Source organism: Monomorium pharaonis, chromosome 6 (assembly GCF_013373865.1).
Source record: "Monomorium pharaonis isolate MP-MQ-018 chromosome 6, ASM1337386v2, whole genome shotgun sequence".
NCBI lineage: Eukaryota > Metazoa > Arthropoda > Insecta > Hymenoptera > Formicidae > Monomorium > Monomorium pharaonis.
This window is the reverse complement of record NC_050472.1, coordinates 3,689,164-3,712,989: the sequence shown is the minus strand read 5'-3', so window position 1 is coordinate 3,712,989 and position 23,826 is coordinate 3,689,164. Positions and strand designations below refer to the sequence as shown.

Genomic DNA, 23,826 nt, shown 5'->3' with positions numbered 1-23,826 from the left:
AAATTCTATAATGTACATCTCGATGTACTTGAATATATAATTAACATTTTATGCGTGCGCATTCTCTGATTCTTTAAACATCTTTCGTATTACGCGAAACACGATTATGGTTCTATTTTGATGCATTTTGACAGGAATTTTAAAATCAAATATATCGCAAGGATTGCGCCGTTTCGGGCGCGAAAAATGTGGCGGAATCAGATGAAATGCAGACGTACCCTTTCACGTGGCGCGTCATCCGCGCATCATCCTGAAAGCTAGCCGACATCGCGGCTGAGAGACGCACGTGGGTCGCGCATCGCGCGCGGCGGCTTTCTGGGTCAATACAATTCCGGCGAAGGTGCGCGAGCGCTGCCGAGCGGGCCCCGAATAACCTCACTTCTCTTAGGTACAGTCGCCGGCGGAATTATTGACCACTAAAGAACCGTCGCGCGAGACTTTAACGTTCGAGACGCCAAGGAAAAGAAAGTATAATATTAAACGTTTCTCGTGTAAACGAAGGCCGAACCAAGCAAACAATAATTAAATAATTCGTTGAACGGAATTGCAACTCGTTAAAATAAGTCGGTGATATATACAAGACTTTTATTTATACTTTAACGTCCATTTCTACCAACGCAGATTAATTTTTTTCAATCTCTTAGCTTATATTGTAGTGTTCTACATGAAATTCTGGAAGAATTAGGAAAGGTTAAAAAGTAAATCAAATTAAATCAAGATTAAAGTAAAAATCTACACGAGGAGGGGAATATCTCGGGTCCGCGACGACGCGGCCGTTCCTATCGGACTGTACTTTTCCCGCGTACAGTCTGCGGGACAAATATTGACCGCGCCGGAGCAAGTATTGACACTTGGCACTTCGACTCCCGGTGCCGTCGCAGAGATCGCTCGCCACGTGGTGATTCACGTGAACACCCGAGAACACGACGACGGGGGGATCGTGTCATTCAGCGGAGTCGAGAAACGTATTGTCAGGTGGTCTCTGGAATTTCGAGCGACACACCTGTCGTTTGCCGCGTCGACCGCCGCGGACTGTACCGACGGTGGCGCGGTACAGTCCGCGGGATTGCAATTGACGACGCGCTCCGAGTCTTACGACGGCTATCCTCTGACGTGCACCGCGAAACCCGGGAAGGTGGGATTATACACGCCCGCTTTTCTTGCGCGCATTTCGGCGTCGCGACGCCGGCCGACGTCACGTCGGTGCCGCGCGGCGAGGCCGGGCGGCGCGTCTGCCACCGGACAAAAGAATCTCGACGGACTGTACTCGGCAGCAGTTGTATTGACCGCGGACGCGTGTGTCCCTCCCGCTGCGGGCATCCCTTCGTTCCCGCTGCTGCGCGGCGCGGAGCGGAGAGTTTGCCGCGCGTTTCGCGTGGCGAGGAAGCGAGGATCGGAGTCGGCCAGCGAGGTGGTGATCGTCGCGGGGCGACGCGCCCACGTCCGGGTGGCAGGGAACGGCAAGGGACGCCGTGGAACGATGCCTCCGATGACGATGTCGACGATCCGGGAGCAACGGGGATGCTCGACGTAATCCGAGAATTGATCTCACGCGTAGCTTCGGATCATTTCATGATGCTCACGAGTGGCAGTGAAGCAGTGTTTTGAGAGAGAAAGAAAGAGAGAGAGAGCGCGCACCAAAGAAAGAGAGAGAGATTCGAAGGCGACGAGCGGTGGTCGCCTCTCGTCACGTGATTCGCTTTCTTCACGTACGTCATACGTCGCGTGCGATTTAAATCCTTGCTTGGTCCATCGTCCCCCAGGAAAGATGGGCAAGACAAGAGGCGTCCACGAGACGACTCCCGAATTGAGGAATCGGATGGTGGGAATGTACGAGGCCGGTCTGGGCTTAAGGGAGATCGCCGCCGCAGTCAATTGCTCGGTAAATAAGTCTTGATCCTTAATATTTTGTAATAATTTCGCACCTTTCTTATTGTAATTTCCTGCATGTATTTTAATTTCTAAAATTTTAAATTCTCTTGAAGTTTGAAAATTTTCTGCGGATTTTGTGTGCTTTGCTGAAGTTTTCTGCGACTCTGCCCGGTATAAGAACGAATTTCCTAATCTGTATCTCGTTCGCTTTCAGCAACGTACGGTGAAGAGATGGCTGAACAGATTCGAAAAGGAAGGTACAGTAGAGACGCGGGAACGTTGCGGACGCAAACGGGCCACCACCATGGAGCAAGACGAGGCAATCGTTCGTCTGGCCAGTCAGACACCTATAACGGCAGCGAAGGCGGTGCTCCCCGCGTTGGGTCTCACCTGCTCTGTAGATACTGTGAGAGAAAGGCTGCACAAGGCTGGAATTCACAACTGGAGCCCTTCGCGCAAATACATGCAGAGGATCCCATTGGGGTTAATAAAATTCTATATATTAGCATTACATATTTATTATATATATAATTTTATTTAATTACACAAAAGAGTATAGATAGAAGTAATATAAATATCACGTTATATACAATATTATTTCCGAATTTACATAGCAAATTGTGTTGACTAGAGACATTAGAAACACATCAAGTTCAATTTTGTTTTCATTCTTTAGTTTTCATTCTTTTGCTGTGAAGATTTGTATTAAGCGTAGACATGTAGTTTTATTTATTTCAATCCAAAAGTATTTAAATAAAATCTCAGAAAAAATTTAAATAAAAAAATGTAAGCATCTAAGAGCAGTTCAATTCTTACTTTATTATTTTATCTTATTTCTAATTGTGTAATTTATTTTTCAGTGATGCGGACGGTGCGGCAATCCAACAAGCAGTTTGGCGGCCAACCGGCACTCAATTAGGCAAGAAGAAAACTTCTAAGGACTTGAATAAATCTGAGAAGAGTAATGCCACGGTTAAAAAAAAGAATCCATCGAAGAAGGTCAGACCTCGTGAGATGTATTCCAATGATGGCACACTGTCGGACAGTCTGAAGCAGAATCAGAGCTCCGAGCAGCAGCAGCAGCAACATCAACAACAACAACAACAACAACAACAACAACAACAAACATTTGTGTTTTCTCAGCAAAATCTTCCTCCATTGCCTTCCGCTCCTCAAGTAACCGAGATGCAACCTTCCACGCAGCCTGTATCCACGAATCAGACGGAGTTCGGTAACGCGTTGAGCCTGGTGCAGCAACCACAGCCCATCTATCAGCATCCAGGATTGACCATGGTGCAAAATTGGCCGTTAGATTTGGTGCAAGGCAGTCATCATTATCCGCAGGTTTGTCTTTTGCCTGTTTCTAAAGCATAAATGTAACAAAACGTGAATCACATTTATGCATTTATCGCAGGGACAACCAAATCCTATGCCTCACGAACATCCCCCGCCGCAGACGCAACTGCAAGAGCTGCACACGCAGCAGGAGCAGCAGCAACATCACGCGCAACAGGCCCAGCAAGCGCAAGTACAGACGCGACTGCAGGATCAATCGCATCAGCAGAATACTCAGTCTCATCATCACAATCTCGATCAACAGCAACTGTCGGTGGAGCATCAGATTCACCAACAGCAGCATCAACGTCTGCAGTCTGGCATGCCTAGTCCCGAACAGACGAGTATAAACGTAGGATCGGATAGTTCGAACATCTGTAGTTCTAACGAGAATAGTCAGTCGTCCTGTGAACCTCAACAGAGTGTGGAACCGTCACGAAAAAGCGGCCAAAAATCGGGGGGGACAGAACGGCAGAAGAAAAAAAAGAAAGGTGGCAAAGCGAAAGGAACATTGGAGACTAGCGTGGAGCTCAGAAATCGCATGATCGGAATGTCCGAGGCCGGATTGTCAACTCTATCCATCGCGCTGGCGATTGATAGATCGGTATGTTGAAAATATTCCGCTTTTATTCGCTAGATGTTTAATTAGACAGATTGTATATTGTAGATCTCTGGATCATATGTGAATAATTATAAAAGTTTTATTACTCTCGAAAGAAAGTTAACGCAAGAGATTTACATGGACGTGATTTTGAATTAATCAGGAACGTACTGTTAAAAGATGGTTAGAAAGATGGCATAAGGAAGGCAATGTGCAAACGAAGGAACGAAAAGGACGACGTCGAATTACTACCAAGGAGCAGGACGATGCCATCGTTGCGATGGCCACTCAGCATCCTCTCACCGCTGCTAAATATGTAGCACCTGCGTTAGGCCTTAAGTGCAGCGTAGATACAATAAGAGAGAGGCTACACAAGGCTGGAATACACAGCTGGAAGTTGGGCAAAAAACAAGGGTTAGATGAATGATGTTTATATATATTTCTTTTTTTAAATATTCTTTAGACACTTCTACATTTTTCTTTGAAAAAGATAAGCTCTGAATTTGTTGCTAATTAAAATGTTCTTTAATTGTAGGATATTTTTTACAACATGGAAAATAAAACATATAATTAACGGTATTTTAATTTAATTTTATTTTTTTATTTATAGGGAAGGCAATGCAGTTCACACAGTCCATTTGTGGCAACCGAGTGGCAATCGCCCTAACAAACCAAAAATGTTAGGCGAGAAGAAAAAGAAGGGTGGCGATAAGAAGCGTACTCAGATAGCGAATAACAATCAAAAACGTATTGCGCGGAAAAAGAAGACCAACGAACCGCCACCGCCAAAAACGACTCCGCCTCCGGCAAATATAATACCGGAACAGTCTACATTATCGTTTCATAATCCCGGAAACAGTAAGTGGTTGAGTCATATTTCCTAACATGTGTACATTTATTCCAAAACTAATTGCCTTTAAAACCACTTTTCAGTGGCAAATTATGTATCAGGACCTACCATAATGCAACCACTGCATAATATTACCGCGCCGCCTCCTACACTGCCGCAACCGCAGCCCCCTCCGCCACCACCAGCGCCGCAAGCGATGCAACCGATGGGTCCGATAATGCAGCAGCGACCGGATTGCAGATTGGCGCCGATAGTTCCGCCCGTGTCGGGTCCAGGCAATTCTGGCGTCGCCTATCCGTCGTGCATGGTCGGCGGCAGTAGCCACGCAAGTCATATGGAACAAACAGACCCTCTAAATTACGAGCCATACATTTGGAGTTTTTAAATACATATAAGTAAGGCTGCGTTCCGATATTTACTGTTAGTACTGAAAATCAACAGTATATGTGACGTAAACTATAGATTTTCAGTATTGGCAGTGAATATCGGAACACAGCGTATGACAATTTGAATCGCATAGAATTAAAAATGGAAGAAGAGTCACTGCGACCAATTCAATCATAATTGAATTAATTGTCGATTAAAATTAACTGGAGTTGGTCAAAGTGGCCTTAATTGCATTTGAACAAATTCCGCTATTTGTCAGAGCTCCGTAAAATTATATTTACACGAAAAGGGCTTCGCAATTGAAAACGTTTAAGAAACGGCAATGCAGAGATTAAGATACGATCAATATGATTAAAATCAGTATTTTAACATCACGACTTTTGTGTACGATTTAACTTATACATAAGATGCAATATTAGAAGGTACGTCTGTATATGTGCGTGCTTGTGCATGTGCAAAAAAAGAAAGCTCTCAGTGATTTTATTGTTATTATATCTAAGAAAAGTTATTGACTTTATCATTATTAACTTTAAAAGAGACTTTTATGGTAACATACAGCGTTTAGACCAATTTAAGTCAACATGAAGAGACTAGATAGTATGTACATATAGAATCATCTAGAGTAGAGCAAAGATGAACATCACATTTATTTTGCTATATGTCATCTTTTTAAATAATGAGCAGTCATGATTAGAAATCATTGTATATTAAAAATTGATTTTTATACAATGCAATCACATTTTATTGAATTAAGATTTAGTATTTATGTTGTAAATATTTTTAACAGCTAAAAGGAAAGATCTAAATATCAAATAAATTTAGACACAAATATCTCTGATAATTTGGCACATAAACTACTTATTAATAGCTGTAAAATAGAACATCCAAGAAACTTCTTAATGAATCCAGTGATAGATCTATTTTCGATATATAACTCCCATTCCTTTTTCGTAAGAGTTATATATATATACATATACGTAGATGATTTTAGATAGTGTGTATTCTATATATTTAATTAACATACATGAATCTGCTTTAAAAACTACAGTACAAATTGGCATGTTTCAACTAGAAAAGTATTTAGCAAATCAGTTTCAGAAACAACCAAGACATACAGTGTAAGCTGCCTTTTTTCTACAATATTTATACACACGCACAAATTTTAAGATTAATGTTATGATAATGCCATTACATTATCATAAAATTATTTCATATATGTGAAGCTTTTAAATATAGGGTTCGATTAAAGATTTAGTACGTGTATTTTATGTGTACACAAAATTTTTTATTCCAAATTTTTCTTTTCACGAAGCAGTATTCATAGTTCGTCCGCATACAATTGCCGGTGGTACAAATACAAAATAGTTATACGAAAAGTACGAGAGTATTGTAGATAAATTTTCATCTGATGTTTTAAATGTTCATTTTCACTCATGCATCAATATCGAATGGTAAAGTATTACATACTCATATCGTTACAAGTGAGAATGTATTCTGTTGTATTTTACGTGACATTACATCAACAATACAACGTCACATGTTGTTACATACATCACACAATAGAAATATTTTCAACTACATTCATCTCGTTTTGTATTTGTTTTATAAAGGAAAATAAAAATTATTAGACTCATTCTCCATGCCACAGGCTATAATCTTTTCTTTGAGAATAACAATGTATTTTTTTACAGAAAGAAGACACGTCGAATATATTAATTAAGACGGTAGTGGCTCGCGCCAAGTGAAAGCGCAGCACGAGACCGACCGTATGTTCTTTACTTATATTTTACTTCGAATTAAAGCTAGTTTTACTTTTTATCACGTGAGCTCCCAGATTTGCGCGACGTTATTTACAACTGCGTTAGGATTATTTTTATGAAACATGAAGTATCCCTGAATCTGCGCCGGACTGACATTTTTCTTGAAGGATACAACACTGTTCGCAAATTCCTTTGCAAGTGCACCAGGATCCTTGCCCGGTTCTTTATAAAATCTCAGAAACATTTGTTCAATCTGTTTCACACTGCACCATCCTAAGAGAATTGAAATAATTATTTATTAATTAAGTTATTTATTTTCTTTAATTTCTAGTTTTTCCATACCGATATATTCTTTAACATCAACTCTGCCCGGTCTAACGAGTGCGGGATCTAATCTGTCCAAATAATTGGTCGTCATAAATAATATCCTGGCTTCTGTAGAAGCTACACCATCCAGGCAATTTAACAAACCACTGAACGTTACTCTGTTGAGGCCGTCGTACGCTGCTTTAACTGAAGACAAGAATAAATAATTTAATTGTTGTTCTAATATCTCATTTAATGCCTTAGGAATTGTTTATTTACTTTCTTTAGAATCTTCTCTACTGGTAAAAGCGGCGTCGATATCCTCAAGTAGAATGATAGTCTGCTGCGGTGCTACTGCCAACAGGTGATTCAATCTGTCATCCGTCAGACCTCTCTCGGATAAATTCAAAACGCAAATACCGCGTTCCAATTCCCCAGCCAGCGCGGTAATGTATGAAGATTTACCGCATCCTGGTGGCCCATGTAACAAGTATCCTCTGCGATATGGTATTCCTAAAAAAGGCAATATTTTTTTATTCTTAGAAAAATATATATGTACAATACATCGGTTTCTCGTTCCATTGGCAAACGACATAAAGAATTTGCAATCACGATAGTGATCATGTAACTTTTTCCTTAAAACGAAAAAACATGAAAAGTGAAAAATTTCTCTATTAATTTCAATAATATAGATTTTCACTTTTCACATTTCTGTCCCAGGAAAAAGTTTCTTTTTTTATACGTTAATCGCTATTTAAGGCAGAAAGTAAAAATCTTTGATTCATGACTTAAATACCTCTTTCACTGTACCACGATGGGTTATTGATGAATTCCTGACAGTCATTTATTATCCTCTCGGAAATACCAGTGTCAAGGACCACAGATTCCAGTGGTCTCTTCTTTCTAGCGTGCCCGAACTGTCGCCATTCGCTCCCCATAGCAACGTACATTATAGTCTTGCCCTCATGTTCCTTCAAAGCCATTTGTCTGGCTACACCAATTAAGAATATTGCTTCTGATTTCCCAATGTTATGTAACGCGTCTGTAAATATTTGTAAGAACTCAACCTTCTTCGAGAATATTGAAGTATATGCTCCTGTCTTTGCCAAACGCCGTCAACTGCACGGTTTCCCAAGGTACACCCATATGTAAATCTAAAGTCTGTTGTTCCCTAGTTCTTTCTACCTTTATCCAATTTCCCTTGTATCTATGTAAGAAAAATATCGAAGAAAATCAAACTGGAAAAATTTAAACTTTAAAAATTAGTTTAACTCTTAGTTTTAATTTAGTAATTCTTGTTTGTACCAATGCAGTTTAATTTTAAACTTGATTTAACTCTTTTATCTTCTTCTAGTACTAAAAATTTAAAAAAAGATAGAAAATTATAAGTAAATTATATAATTTTTTTACTTTATATATTTTATATCAATACTAAAGTCAAATATATTAACAATTTTATGACTTAATCACTTTCTTCTATATTGTTATTCAATAATTTATAATAATTTTCTTCTATATTGTTATTCAATAATTTATAATAATTTATATTGCTTGTATTATATCTACATAAAAAGATTCGGATATATATAATGTCACTAATTCATGTAGATTTAAAATTGATGGGACAATCTTGATCTAATCATTCAAAAAAACCAGTCCATATCCTGACCTAAAAAAATGAGTTCCTATGCTGGGAATAAAGTCGTATTTGGTCTTTACATGACCAGTCTCCTTCTGTTCAAAGCTGGTCTCCACAGAAAGATGCTGGGTCTTTCGTGCACCCTTATGTGTGATCCATTGCAGCAACCACTGATAACTCTTATCACGGCATGGCACCTCTAGAGTAATCATATAATGTCGCCTAAAAAAAAAATATATATATATATATATATGTTAAATTAAATAAGTGAGAGAAGGTTTGCTGGAGTAGGTGCGATGCATTTGGCATTATACTTGAACAATACAGCTCCAAACTGGGTGCCTTTCCTCAACAGGGCAGCTCCTGCTCCGAGGCCGAACAGACCAAAACCAGCGCCAAAGTAAGGATTGTCGGATAAAGCTTGCACGTATTCAAAAAGTGTCATGATGCAACAATTTGCACAGACAGTAACTACAAAGTTGTTCTATATTACAGACGAATAAATAGTAATTAATTACTAATTAGTTACTTTAACTATCTCTCTCTGTTGGGAGCATATTCATTGTTACTAAATCCTCCAGTTACAAAGAATTATTATTAAATGTATGCAAAGTGATTCTGACTTTGTTTTTGGTGTTTAATGTACATCCATCTTCAGGAAGATATACGACTTTGACTTAAATGCAAGCAGAGGTTAGTTGTGCCATCGATGATGCAACATGCAAGTGGCCAATGCGCATAGGGTAGGTTAAGATTTACCCTTTTTCAATTAAGCGCAATTACGCTAATTGTTATTACGCGACCAATCATGCGCTTCCATCCGTGAATTCCGTATATATACCTTTATGCTTCTACGTCAGATCACAGTTTCAGCGCAAAAACGGTCTTCAGGTAATTAATTTTGTTCTGGCATTACTACTTTTTGACAGGTATATTTATATTTTTTTTCTCGATTCGCATAAATTGTACGTTTAAAGAAACATTAAAGGATTTTTATTATAATTATGCATATATGCATTATATATTATTACAGCCTGTACGATAAACGTGGACAGCAGACTCGGACACTTGGAGTTGTCGTCCCGGACATCCCGCGTTTGAGAAGCACGTGTCGCAAAGTGTTGCCGGAAACAGCTTTCTGAAAATATTCTGATATCGGTAATTGCAGAGCTCTGTTACTTGACGTATTTTAGCGAATGGTGCTAGACTTTTGGAGTAAATTATAAAATTTAATAATTTCACATTAAACAGCAATATAAATGTAATAATAGTTAAATATGTGTCGATAATGAATGCAGTTGAAAATGCAATACATTGAAATCAATAAACATACATATCATACTTATAAACATTTGCAAATTTGATTGCAAAAATATGTGTATTGTAAAAATTCGATATTTTATGCAATTGTCAGCCTATTGCAGAAACTTAGTTTTTACAATGCTCTGTGTATTGTAAAAACTCGATAGTTTATGCAATTGTCAGCCTATTGCAGAAACTTAGTTTTTACAATGCTCTGTGTATTGTAAAAACTCGATAGTTTATGCAATTGTCAGCCTATTGCAGAAACTTAGTTTTTACAATGCTTTGTGTATTGTAAAAACTCGATAGTTTATGCAATTGTCAGCCTATTGCAGAAACTTAGTTTTTACAATGCTCTGTGTATTGTAAAAACTCGATAGTTTCTGCAATTGTCAGCCTATTGCAGAAAATAATTTTTACAATGCTCTGATTATCAGTATCTTCTTCAAAAATATATTAATATATGCATATTTAAATAATAGTAAAAGATAAAAGGAAAAAAAATAAATGAAGAACAAAAAGATGAAGAGAGGAAGGGAAAAGAGCAGAGAATTAATTTGCAATCCTGTTACAAATGATTATATTTCACTTTATGTTACAAAAAGAATCTCTACTACGTATAGTGTACCATTGTTTAATAACGTCAACTCCAGGTACCACGAGTGTGGTTTGAATACACATTTTGTCATCTCTTTTTTCTTTGCCTTTTCTCTCTGTTCCATTCTTTAAATATATTCTTGCAAATAATATCACTGAACATCTACTTAACAGCTACTTCCGAGCTAATTTAAAATGACTGGCATCCCTGCACTGATTATTTCTCCATAAACGCAGAAGAAGACAATCATGAAGGTTGCTGTAGACTTGTAGACGGTTGGCTGGTTGCGGGATTGTGTCTATGTTAACGTTTAACGATCTATTGTAGCTACGGAGAAAATATAATATACTCGTTGACGTTTATGATAATATTTTTATATGTATGTATAAATCGGTCGTGCTAATCTCCGCGATGTTGGTACGTTTTAGACAATGTATTATTAATAAGCTGCAACACTAGAGAGTGCATTTACAGTATGTACAATATTCTGGGTCCATGCTCCAAATTTTGTTACAAAGATCATTCCCGTTGTGCAGTTGGGAACGGAGCGTAAATAAATCTGTCGCTCTGCACTTTGGCCAATACAATTATCCAACACCAAATCTACGTCTTCAGTCAAAGAATTATTACATAAGTCCATGTAAAAATATTGCATTTAACATTTTTAATTGGACCTAACTGATTTAAGATATGAAATTATTATTAATTAATTGAGCTATATGCGTATCTCATACTGGAATACAAGCAATATTTAATACAATGATTATAATCTCATTATAATGCGTTTAAAAAATTAATACAATCTTTTAACGTAGTTTATGGATTTCTCAATGACCGAAAAAGTTGCAATCGAACGTGTGTAAATTTGCAAACACATACGAATATCTAATATATCTATAAAAACATTTCACGAATAGAAGAAATAATTTATAGTGCCATATAAAATATATTACATTAACAGTGAGTCTTTTAGAAATAGCTGGCTGCAGTAAAAAGATACGGAATACACAACATACCATAAAATACACTGATAACGTCGTCCAGTTCGTATCTTATATAAATTTATTGCCAGGAAATACCAATGGCTGAATGACAAAGTGTAAAAATATCTCGTTTAAATGCAACATGGACCCGATTGCAGCACGTTACACATTTGTCGGAACGTCTCGTGCGCGCGTCGATACATCGAGAGTTCTTCCTTCAAATTTTCCTAGAGATAATAATTTCAGCACATATTATGCAGTCGGTTAATCTCTTAGCCTAACGTTGTTACAGCTAATCAGACTCTTTATTCGAGTCCCATTTCTCTCTCTCTCTCTCTCTCTCTCTCTCACTCACTCTCATACTTCTAGTCTCACGTATCATGATCTAAACGCATCACTGTCGGGAAGCTCATCGGGCGGGACGCAATGAGAGCTTTTGTGGAAGCCTTGAGCAAATCTGTCTGCCATCCCTATTTCCGTTTACCAATCTTTGGCGGACAGATCCTGATATTATTGTTCACAATGTACTCTTTTTTTGGTCTTCTCTCTAGATTACTTCTCTGTTTCAAGTTAGCTCTGTCTTTTTTTTTCTTTCTCTAGCTTAATAATCTTAAATGTGAATTTGGCGAATAACTCGGTTGCGTACTCTTCAGGATCCTTTTCAGAAAATACGTTTTACATGGAATTTATGAAAGATAGGTAGGCACTTAAAATCAGTAACGTGGATTATTAAAATGAAACGTCGATCGATAATTATAACATACAAAAAGTGAAGGAGCAAGGAATCTTTTTCTGAAAGAGGATTCAAGACAATTATCGGCGAGATAGCGCAAATAGAAATTCTCGGCGCCGATACACAACCCTTTTTACGACGTGAAGGAACTTCGTGAAGGACGTAAATGTACAGAAAGACCGTGTCGCGGTCCCTCGAAAGGACAGAATTATTTTTGGCAAAAGTTATTAAAGGTGTGCGCCTCCACGACTGGACACTCGTCAATTCAATTTGTTAATTTTTAACGACTTTCGGAAATTGTGCCTCATTATCGTAATAATTTCAAACATCAAGAAGCAGAAAAACTTTTAACTATAGAATATAGAAATCGCATAATCTTATTAAGAATAATCTTGTTTTTTAATGATTTATCAGAATACGATTTAATACAACATAGTTATTAAGAATCGATAATTGTGCACAGTCCCCGAATTACAATATTTTTTTTGTAAGTTATAATACAGATTTATACAGTTACGATATATCTCTGGCATTGCTAGTGTCAGTCGGGTGGAGCAGCGCGGACGGCTAGGTAGAGTCGAGGACGAAATTTCTCGTGAGAAATAGTGAGGACAGCTTCTCGAGAAACGGAAGGATCTTTTCTCTTTTGCCCGGCTTGTTCCCGACGGTGGCGCGAGGCGAGAAGGGAAGGGACGGTGGTCTGAGACTGGCTCGGTTTGTGGACACAAATTAGCCCGACCTGTGTCTAGCGCCTAAGTGTGTACGAATCTCATGGAATTCCCTCTTTTACTCTCTCAACGACTAACAATAAGATTCAACGAGTAAAATTAACTATCTATCCAGAGTCAATTGCATCAATGTAAATCAGATCGATTAAACGAGCATTTCTTCTCTTCTCGTCTAGGCATTATACAGGTATCCTTCTATTCATGACTATTTCAACTTACTACTGGCACTATTGACTAAAAATGAACTAGTAGGACTAATATAACGAAGCTGATTAAGCACTCGTTAACTACAGTGATTTAAATTAAATATTAAGTTTATAATATTAAATATTTATATTAAGAGTTGTATTTTTAAGAAAAAAAAAAATATTTTTTAAGCATTTGTTAAAGTCAATCTCTGTATTTTAAGCTAAATATTAATTTTATAACAAATACTGTATTAAGAATTATAAAAATACTTTGTGTCTTGTCATATTTTTTAAATAGAGATCTATGTATTCGTAATAAAATAATTATTTTGTACAAATAATGTTTTATTTATATGAAATATAAATTCTATTCGACGTACGATCAATTCGATTTACAATCGAAATCACGGAACGTAACTCCGTCTTAAGTAGAGAGATACTTGTATAATTAGCTTGACAATCTAGAAAGGGGTAAGAATCGTTATTACAGTAAGCTAGTTACAGTTAGTGCAAGTGACTCTAAATAAAGTAAACTAATAACAGTACACTGTCTGCGTTTAAACATAAAAGAAGATACGTACGAAAAATAAGGAAATAAATCGTGAATAAAATAAAAATCTGAGAAAAATTGTTTTATTCCGGAATACGGAGAAAATATGATTGATGTTGCATTGTATAAAACGGGAAATAGTATCTCCATTTGTGATTCACGTCGTAGACACAGGTGACGCGATAATTACAAGATATAGAATATAATATAGCGACAACTGATCAATTGATAGTCGACGAACAATCGATAAAATTCTCTTTAGGTGTTCGTCTTACCGCGACGAGAAGATGACAGGCGATAATTATAATAATAAATATATAATTACAATATAATGTCGATAATAAGAGCGATGATAATAAAGACAATAGCCGTGATAACAAATTTGATTGACTGACAATTCATGACGTCATTTGCAATGTATATAATATATACAAATTTATTTGCAGAATGCTCTATTACGTTCTTTTAGTCGTGCGCACGACAAATCACATGATAATAATAACAATATTCATAAAATACTAATATAAAATAAATATTCAAAATCTCGTAATCGAATAGTTACATGGTTGATTGTTTAATTAAAATAATTTGTTTTGCAATCTTTAAGTTACATATATGTATTATTAGAAAAGTATATGTGTGCGACGTATCTACAGAACATATCAAAGTAAAAGAGCACTCTACGAGTTGCACTGAGCACACTTATCATGATAATTACCCTCCTATAAAAGAGTACAAGATAGTCGATAATCAATAAAACTGTAATTAGAGCTTTTGCTGTGCGCTCCTTTATTGAAACAAAAAACCTTTTCGTGGTCTCGTCGAACGAGATCAGCGATGATTATGCATCAAATATGTTAAAATTGCCTTGCACAAAGTGCTTTGTTGCAATAGAAAAAACATATACATAAATATATAAATAAACATAACTTAACAAATGATAAAACCTGCATCGAGAGTAGCTGCACCTATTACAGTAATTCAATATAATGGTTAACTTCTAATGATCAATAGGTGTACATTTAACAAGCTGCCAAGAAGTCAACGTAAATGAACTAGAGCCCGTTTAGGCCTATCGTTTCTACAAAATCGCGAACGAAAGGACGTGCTATCGCGCGAATTCCGTTTCGGTTAACAATGAGATAACTTGCACCAATCTTCAATGACGAAAAGTACGCGTTGGATATCGTGGAACTGGAACGACCGACTCCGCGACTCGAAAAGGAAGATATATACGCTGCCTCTAGAAATACAATCCGCTAAATCTAAAGTTTATAAAATTCCCTTTCGTAACGTCGAAACTAATGGTATTCTTGTTATCTTGGTCTCTCAAGTACAATACTTCTCTATAATACTACTTTGTCTCCGAGACACGAGGCACGAGTCGTTCCGTGTGCAGTTCATTAAAATATTCCCGTGACTTGACAACGCGTAAAGAGCATTCTACATATGTACGCAAAACGCAGGTCAGATGCAAATGCGAATACGACACAGCTTATGAGAAGCGTCAATGTACTATTAAGACTTGTTTAGCTGTTGCATCCGCGTTTGCGATCCGCATTGTGCACATCTTATGTAGAATCTGTCTTTGAAGATCGGAAAAATGGTTTCTCTCGCGGGTGAAGAGAAATCGCTGAAGTAAAACAAGTAAACACGGGTGAACTATTGATGCATCTAAGTGGTGGGTGTGAGATGGTAGTACTACTTGGAAGATGGGTCCCTATATCGTGTATTTTACTCTTGGCTACTGTTAAAAATTTTCAATTCTACTTGCTCTACGACATTCCATCTCTCGCTACTTTGATTATAAATGCTACCGGTCACGGGCGCGATATTCAATATTGTCTCTATGCACGCGATATAAAATTCCTGTCTTTCGCTGTCTTCCTAAAAACGGGTCTTTAGCGTTCTTTTACACCATGCGTTATCCCTTTAAACATACGCTTCCTGTCACGAAACGTTCCAGAGACGATTATTATGCTACATTAAACGGATCATCAACGGAATATATCCCTCGTATCGTTTAAAGAATACGTAAAGCGTTAATAAATAAGCGTGCTAAAGCGATAATAGCTCGACGAATCGACACCTGAAACACATTTCCACTATTAAAACTTAAAAACGAGACTATATCGATGGAACGCTCGCGCCGATTTAACGCACTTAAAACAGTTTGACAGGGCTAACGCGCGCATCATCGCAGAACGTATAACTCGCATTAAACGCGCAGTCGTGTCAGTGACTCCGTCAACGAAAGTGTGTGTATCCTACACTCTCTTTTGTATTCCTAAATTCCTCTACTAACAATAGTGGTAACAGAAGGCAGAGCTCTCTAAAAGAGACTCTATGATATGGAGCAAAATCCATGGGAAGGATGTGAAACTGAACATTTCGAAAAGCCTTCAAAACGCAGCCCTTACTTCCCCGTTCACCGAGCGCGATTCTCCCCCGTTTCAGTGAGGACGGCGTCGTCGTTTTCCTTCCCTTTTCTTTTCTCTTCCGTTTTATTTATTTTTTTCTTTCAAACACTCATGCGTGTCCGTCCATCCCTTTGTAAAAATACGCGTCGCGGAATTTAAACGCGACGAAACGACTTATTACGGATAAAACGAGACTGCAGATGTTCTCTCTAACGAAGGAAATCAATTGTATACTCACTAGAGTTCTCCAGACTCGCGACGAAAGTGAGCCTGGTCTGGCAACGAGTAGAAAAATTCGAAAAAGTTCTTAAAATCCACGCTTCTCTCAGAATATTTTACTCCACATCTTCATCATTTTCTAGAAGAAATCTCTGCCTAAATGGGGACGGTTCGTCTGTTGCGACAGTCGCGGCCTACCGCGTCCGTTTGCGCCGGCGGCGTGTCTCCTGGTATTGCGCAGCTCCCGGTCGACCTCGAGCTCCTCCAGCTTCATAGTGAGTCCGAGCTTCTGCTGCACCGCCAGGCGTAGTAGCTGATTCAGCGTCTTTCGGTCGTCCTCCGCCACGGCAAGCTGCCGCTGAAGCTCGTCCACTTGCGTCACGTACTCTTCGCAACGTGCAGCGAACATTGCACGCAGACCTAGACATTGCACGGTTAGCGGGGGTTTAACACGAAATGTAGAGACAAGCGAAGGAGATGGAGGGATACTGGAATTGGAAGCGCATCGGAATCCCCCGCGGGAGATGTAGCGGAAACTAGGAACTTTATAATGGGACAGTAAGGCACCTTTACATAAATAAAGTTATAGCAGAAAAGAAAAACGCATCAACCAAAAACCAGGTACATAGTTTGCCGCATCACGTTCTTAAGCGAGCGCGTAATAATGCTTGACTAGTGACACTTAAGAGAGACATGTTATATGGACGTGTACGTAAATTTTGTAACGCTGCTAATCTTTACGCAATGCAGTAATTATGGCAGAAAATCAGAGAGTTCGAAAAGTCAACCGCGGTACCCCATAGAATTAACAGCAATGAGTTCATAAAGACTGAAAACAATCAATTTTTTACGTTAGTAGGTATGTGTTAGTGGGACAAAATAGAAAAAAAGAGTTACATTATTGAATTTCACTAAAAAATTGCAGGGTTTGTAAAAGTATCTTGAAAAGGGGAAGGTTTAGTAAAGATTCATAGGATCATATTATAATATAATTATAAAAATCCATCATAATATAATTATAAATTTCTTTTTTCTACGCAATTTCTACGCATTTTCTACGCAATCTTTCATTAATTTGAAGACAGCTAATTACATAGGCAGAAAAAGATACAGAAATTAAATATAAATACTCACTCGAGAATGTCGCAGCGTTTTCTTTCAACATTCTAAGCTCATTTCTCAGTTTGAGCATTGTCTCGTTAACAATACTCTTTTCGTTCTCGTATTTGCTCTTCAGATTCGTTAACGCCACTTCCGCCGTATTTTTGTTTGATTTAAGCACCGTTCGCAACGTGGCAATCTGTTCCCGCTTAGCGGACAGCAAAGCCTTTAATCTGATAACTTGCTCTTGAAGGTCTGTCACGTCCGCCTTGTTTTCATTGACAGACGCTAAAAAGACCAAATTAAAATTAGAAATTATCGACAAAATTCACTTACATCTGAGATATCTGGGCTAAATAACGCCCACTTGATTTATTCTTTTAAGAACTTTAATAGAATTTAAAAAAAAACAGAATTTTCAAACTTTTATTTTTTTAGAGTTTTTAAAATCACTTAATTTTTTTACACATTATTAAATACAGTTTTAAAAAATTTCATTTTTTAAAAACTTTATTAGACTTTTTAAAAAATAAAATTAATTAAGGAATTTTATTCGGCCCAAGTACTCTATATTATAAAATAAAAACTTTTTTTTCCTTATCCAGTATGATACACTTACCCTCGCAAACGCTGCAAATATTGGATTGTATTCCTTTGACTTTGGACAGCTCGATCGTGTGTTCTACGGCGTTTCTGAGATGCTTTATTTGGTCCATTGCAGTTTCTATGTGTTTCGCAATCTCCTTCGCTTTGCTAAGACTCTCCAGATCCTTAATCTTGATGTCGGTCTTGAATAGCGTTCGGCACCAATCCATCTTGCCGTTCTCCTCCTCCTTCTCAGGCACGATCTCCGACTTCTCGTGGTCGAGTACCACCCTCGAGGGCGTCTCGCCATTAACGGTACACACATGATGGTAGAGCTGCGCGAGCTCGTCGGATAGATTCTGCAAGTCGTTCTGAGCAGAATCGAGGAAACCGCCGGCTTCCGCGGTGAGTTTCGACAGAGTGGACACGTCCGACTCGAGTTGCATGCTTCTTTGTTCCGTGTCCAGAAGCTGAAATAAGAGAGGAAAATATTAAACGCATGAGCGCAAACGTGATACTAGGTCGCGATTAACGCATTAGGTACGTTTTGCCTGATATTGCGGGTTTATCGGAAGTTCGTTCATGAGATGAGTTTACAGAATAGTATGTATTGAATAATTAGATAGTAGTTTTAGGGTCCACGATTCGTAGTTTTGCGAGTGTAGTGTAGAGATTTTGCGAAAAAATGTATAGACAGAGATGATCTTTCTCTTCGAGCAACGTGCAAAACAGGCCTTGGCGAGTTTCGACCGACATGCTGACGTTAGAAGATGCGCACGAAATTTAGATAAAAGGAAAGTGAGCGATCCTCTGACTTGTCGTTTTTAAGCGCATTCTGTCTCAAAAGCCACGTTGCATAGCATTTTATACGATCCGTACATTTCATTTCTTTCGAGCACTGGATAGTTCGAACATTCGTTTAAATGCGCTGATGTCAGATGATCCATGTGTGAAAATGTGAATGGTATGAATCTTTACGGCGCTCGCTAACGTTATTACTCTCACACGTGGATCTACGTTTAATGGAGTGAATTCGTCAGTAGCTTCGGAAATATGTACAGTTAAATACATGAGAAGAAGTACCATAGATAGGAAGCGATATATTATATTATGTATAGACACTGTTAGGACATTGAGAAGCGAGTATCACTGTACGGATCATTAGAGGAGCCAACAAGACAAATTATTGTTATTAAAATATCTGGTAAATACGTCAAAGGGACCACACGTAACCCAACCTTTTCTCGAAGGCTCTTCTCTGACTCGGGTATCTGAAACGTCACAATTTCTGTTCAAAGTCTATAGTTTTTACGCGACAATTGTGACAGTATCGTATACACTCATATTCTTGCCACAAACTCTTGTTCTTTCTTTCTCGTATATTTCTATATTTTATAAGTCTTATTATTTAAATTACATCTTCACCATTTGTTGCGAGTTTCTTAAGATCTATATATTTGCAACAATAAATATATATACATCTTAAGAAATCGCATCGAGATACGAATAAATATCTACCTTGTTCCTCAGATTCGTCAGCTCTGTTCTTAGCTGCTGCGTGGAGTCGGACACGGTTAAACCATTCTCCAATTCGGACAGATCCTTCTGCAATTGAGTAATCTCGCGAGCGGACATGGTGCTCCATTGATGATATTGCACAACGGCCTATTAAAATAATATCATTAGCATGTTTCATAACAAAGTAATATTAAACTTTTATTTTTAGCTTTTGTTTTTTTTCATATTATTTAACTTTGGTTTATTTCATCTTAATTTACAGATGGTAATGATCTATCTTAATTACAGATTATCTTTCGATTTCCAAGCAGCCAAGCCGTTTGCTCCATAAATGAATAGTATAATTATAATAATTATTGCGTTATTATAATATAGTTTGAAAGATTCTCTATTGATATAAATAAAAATATATATAATATTATATTCACGCACTGATATTATTATATCTTAATATAATTTTTAACATTAAAAATGTATTGTTACATGAAAAATGTTTTGGGCTCGGTCACTCGTCTCACTTGGGAGTTTATATTTGGAGAAATTAGAGAAACGAAAAATGAAAAAACCTATATACCTGATTAAGTTTATCTAACGTCGTCTCTTCGCTCTGCTTCTCCGGCAATTTCGAGTGAAGATGATGTAGCGATTGCACATGCGCTGCCAGCTGCACTATTCGTGCAACGAACGATTGCAATTCCGTCTGGCTCTTCTCTACCGCGTACTGCGACTCGCGAAGGTTTTGCGTCAGATGGGCCTTCTCGGTTTCAGCGAGCTCCAGCTGTTTCTCTAGTTTCTTCAGTTCGTTCAGATGAATCTCGGAGAACAAGTCAACCTGCTTGTCGGTCGCGGACGTGCCCGGTTCCTGCGTTTTCAAGTCCGCCTCGATTCTACGTAGCGCGGGCGAGTCGTCCTCGCCGTCGCTACATATCGTCTGATCCTCCGTGATGCCGCGAATGGAGAGTGCGAGATTGCTCAGGTTGTAGATCGACTCGCTGTTGATCCTCTGATCTAATTCTTTCTTCAAAGCGTACTTGGCCTCGCGCTCGGCCTGCAGGGACTCCAACGCCTCCTCCATCTGCTTCTCCGCTATCTTCTTCAGATTCGTCAGCTCTTCCACCTGGCTGTTCAGCAGCTCAACCTCCTCCGTGAGCCGACGAATCTCGTGTTTGGCACCCTCGAACTCCACCTGGCTGGACCGCAGGCCGGATACCTGTTTCTGTAACGAGATATTTTCGTCCTCCAGCTCGGAGTAGTCCTGCAACAGACGAGTCTCGCGGAACCTGCACTCCCGCAGCTCTGTCCGTAACGACTTGCGCTCCGTCTCTGCCTGCTGATGATCTTTCCCGACCTCCTCGCGCTCCTGCAACGCGTGATCGCGCTCCGCCTCCACTCGCTCCAATTCATGTCGCAGCTAAAAACAATTTGTGACACGTCAAGATGTATTCCTATGTCGATATAATTATTAATAATAGCTATCTCAATACAAACCTGTTTTGTTTCATTTTCTAATTCGATGATCTGCGTCTGCAAAGATGTCTCCCGAGCGGCGCTCTCGTTAAGAAGACTCTCCTCCTGCTCGATGCCGCTCTTCGCCGTTATTTTCGTAGTCGTTTGGAATTTTGCTAGCGCCTAAAGTAACAACAAAATATGCACTTTATTCATTGCTAATCACTGATAACAATAATTTATTCGCTCTGTCACTCATTGCTAAGAATAACGAGCAAAAGTTGCTTGTGTGACAAGTGCTCAGATAATAATAATAACGATTATTTAAGCTTCTTACTGAATTTTCCTTCTTTCCATTTCAAATTAAAAAAAAAAAAACTAGAACTTATAGCGCGAGAACATTTTCTCAAAAAACTGTGTTCCAGATCAGATAACTAAATATAGATATCTGTACATTGATTGGCCGGAGACAGGCGGGCACGCCGAATGAGTCACTCCACGTTCCACCTGCAATCAAATTAACACGGTCGAACCCTACCTGTTTCTCCTTACCTGTTCTACACCGATCGTTATTTCTTTCGCGTACCTATTCGCGTACGCTTCGTGTCCACATGCGCCAATAAAACTTCACCCACGCCTTATTTACACGTCATTACACATTAAACGGCGCCGATTCAAACGCTGTCGCAACAGCGCGGAATAAATTATCTCTCACGCTTTCACGGGCGTGTCGAGCGAGTGTCAAACTCCATGGAGTTTGACACAACAATCCCTCGGACGACTAACCTCCTGCGTGATCTCCAGCTCGTGCTTCGTGTTCTCGTAGAGCGCCTCGAGGTCGTTGCACCGCTGCTGCAGGGCCGACTTCTCCTCGAGCAACGCGAGCCCGTACTGCGCCGACTGTATCTTCTCGGTGGAGGCCAAGTCGAGCTCGCGCGACAGGCGTTCGATCTCGGTCCTCAGCTCCTCGAGCTTGACCCCGTCGACGGTAGCGGCCATTGCTGCCTGTGCGATGACGACGACGACGACGACGAGGACGAGGACGTTGCTGATCTCCCCTCCGACGCTGCTAACTCCTCGTGTCCTCCTCCCGCTCCTCGCCACCACCTCCAGCACCTCGTCGTTATCGCAGGTGGACGCCGGTCGTTGTGGTCGCCCGTCCCGAGTGCGAACGCATCCTTCGGTTAATTCCTCGCCGAAGGATTTCCTAAATTCTCCTTTTACCTCCCTGTCCTCGACGAGGTACGCGCGCGAGGTGCTGCTCTTCTCCTTCTCTGCTCCGGCTTTTCCTACATCCTACATCCGCGAAACGAGAGCCACCATCTCGCTGACCGTCACGTCACCGAGCGAGTGACACTCTCTCTGCTCCGGGCCGATTTTGACAGACGCGACGGCGGTGACGATAACGGCGACCATGGGGAGGAGGGGGGGGGCGACTTCGGGCCGCGGGCGAGAGAATCACGCGACAACCGGATGCGCGTTCCGCGCGTTCTGCTTTTTAACGCGCGTTTCGACGTTCCGCGCGTTCATGCTCCGGCGCCACTAGAGGCCAGACTCGATCACCTTTCTCTCTTTCTCCCTACCTTCCTCCTCTTCACTTCTTCCGTGCGTATCGATAATAGATTTTCTCCGCAGTGCTCGTAGTTTCCTCACCGAGACACGTGGATGACGATGCCGCACGCGGTTTATTTTTATTTCTTCTAGGGGCACCATAGGCACCATAGGCGCTCGATCATCCATTCACTTGCCTCCTCTGCACCCGCTCATTCATAATTTTATCTATGCGGATAAAAATATGTAATGCGTAGTTGCGAGGTGTAGTAAACGACCGAACTGCGGAGAATCGTGGTCAAAATTTAATCGACGAATTTAACTTTTACAATTGGTTACGTCAATTTACCTGTACTTTCCCTACCTATACGCAGTAAAAACCTGTGCGAGATTATACGTCGCGAATTTTCACTCTGAAACCTTAACAATATATAATTCCATTCGCGGTATTACGAGTGATCTCATTAAGTTAATCTAGAATTACGTATCGCGGCAATTATCGGAAGCAATTAAGGCACGTTAATCACTCGAACTTTCTCTTTCAGAAATTTCCAATACGCAAAATTCGTTATCATCCCGGGCGTCTGCTAATTAATCGAGTTAATCGGTCCTCGGCGAGGCCATTTACGCATTTTACATTGACACGCAGATTGTGCGTGAATCCGCAGCGGAGCATGCGTGCGTCGGCACGTAATTACGTAATTTCTCTTTTTATGGGCAGTGAACTGTGCGTCCACGCAGGTAGATCGTCCTCGTCCCTGAAATCACAAAGCGTGAATTAATTCGAATGATACGCGAGATATTTAAGCAGAATACGAAGAACCGAAAGAAAAAAAAGTCACCATTCAATTCGCAATTGCGACGTTCCATTGTCCTCCACAAATGTCAACGTATACCTGCCGATGTTCAGCAAAGGGATGCTGGATGCCCTGATCTATCGGTTTCGTTTCCGGTCCTTTCACACATGTTACAAAAAATCTTTAAAATATTCCGCATCCAGCAGGGAGACATAGATTGACAATGGAGCGAAACCGGTCGTATTTCGTTGAGAATTAAAATTCTTTAAGGATGGGACTTCAAGAGACTTAAGTAAGGAACTTCAAGAGGGAACTTTCCAGGAAGCGAACGAAGAAAGAAAAGAAGACCATTCCTTT

General features: G+C 39.5%; 3 protein-coding genes and 2 long non-coding RNA genes across 8 annotated transcripts; 3 read left to right on the top strand and 2 right to left on the bottom strand.

Moving 5' to 3' along the window:
• Positions 1 to 220: 220 nt before the first annotated feature.
• LOC105834077 (histone-lysine N-methyltransferase 2D) lies at positions 221 to 6,678 on the top strand. The gene is made up of 7 exons (XM_012676297.3): positions 221 to 1,882; positions 2,087 to 2,355; positions 2,733 to 3,216; positions 3,287 to 3,811; positions 3,972 to 4,222; positions 4,419 to 4,666; positions 4,742 to 6,678. The coding sequence occupies exons 1-7, from the start codon at positions 1,769 to 1,771 to the stop codon at positions 5,041 to 5,043; spliced, it is 2,193 nt and encodes a 730-aa protein (XP_012531751.1). The 5' UTR covers positions 221 to 1,768; the 3' UTR covers positions 5,044 to 6,678.
• On the bottom strand, positions 6,315 to 9,732 carry LOC105834075 (mitochondrial chaperone BCS1). 3 transcript variants are annotated; one of them, XM_012676295.2, is made up of 8 exons: positions 9,592 to 9,732; positions 9,065 to 9,221; positions 8,781 to 8,972; positions 8,179 to 8,318; positions 7,908 to 8,102; positions 7,391 to 7,624; positions 7,148 to 7,318; positions 6,315 to 7,078 (listed from the first exon to the last, which is right to left on the bottom strand). In XM_012676295.2, exons 2-8 carry the CDS (start codon positions 9,193 to 9,195, stop codon positions 6,864 to 6,866), a joined length of 1,278 nt encoding a protein of 425 aa, XP_012531749.1. In that variant the 5' UTR covers positions 9,196 to 9,221; positions 9,592 to 9,732; the 3' UTR covers positions 6,315 to 6,863. The 3 variants fall into 3 exon arrangements, with proteins under 3 accessions (XP_012531749.1, XP_012531750.1, XP_028049954.1); XM_012676296.2 differs by lacking the exon at positions 9,065 to 9,221 and having other exon boundaries at positions 9,592 to 9,716; XM_028194153.2 differs by lacking the exon at positions 9,592 to 9,732 and having other exon boundaries at positions 9,065 to 9,228.
• LOC114255457 lies at positions 9,500 to 10,099 on the top strand. The gene is made up of 2 exons (XR_003626720.1): positions 9,500 to 9,641; positions 9,784 to 10,099. It is a non-coding gene; the product is annotated as an uncharacterized LOC114255457 (long non-coding RNA).
• Positions 10,100 to 10,615: 516 nt separating this feature from the next.
• Positions 10,616 to 23,688, bottom strand: LOC105835658 (protein bicaudal D). Of its 2 annotated transcripts, XM_012679131.3 has the most exons (8): positions 21,908 to 23,688; positions 21,164 to 21,304; positions 20,250 to 21,086; positions 19,676 to 19,822; positions 19,396 to 19,428; positions 18,192 to 18,627; positions 17,606 to 17,860; positions 10,616 to 16,891 (listed from the first exon to the last, which is right to left on the bottom strand). In XM_012679131.3, exons 1-8 carry the CDS (start codon positions 22,118 to 22,120, stop codon positions 16,611 to 16,613), a joined length of 2,343 nt encoding a protein of 780 aa, XP_012534585.1. In that variant the 5' UTR covers positions 22,121 to 23,688; the 3' UTR covers positions 10,616 to 16,610. The 2 variants fall into 2 exon arrangements, with proteins under 2 accessions (XP_012534585.1, XP_012534586.1); XM_012679132.3 differs by lacking the exon at positions 19,396 to 19,428.
• LOC114254267 lies at positions 19,719 to 20,096 on the top strand. Its single transcript, XR_003625641.1, has 2 exons — positions 19,719 to 19,859; positions 19,964 to 20,096. It is a non-coding gene; the product is annotated as an uncharacterized LOC114254267 (long non-coding RNA).
• Positions 23,689 to 23,826: the final 138 nt, after the last annotated feature.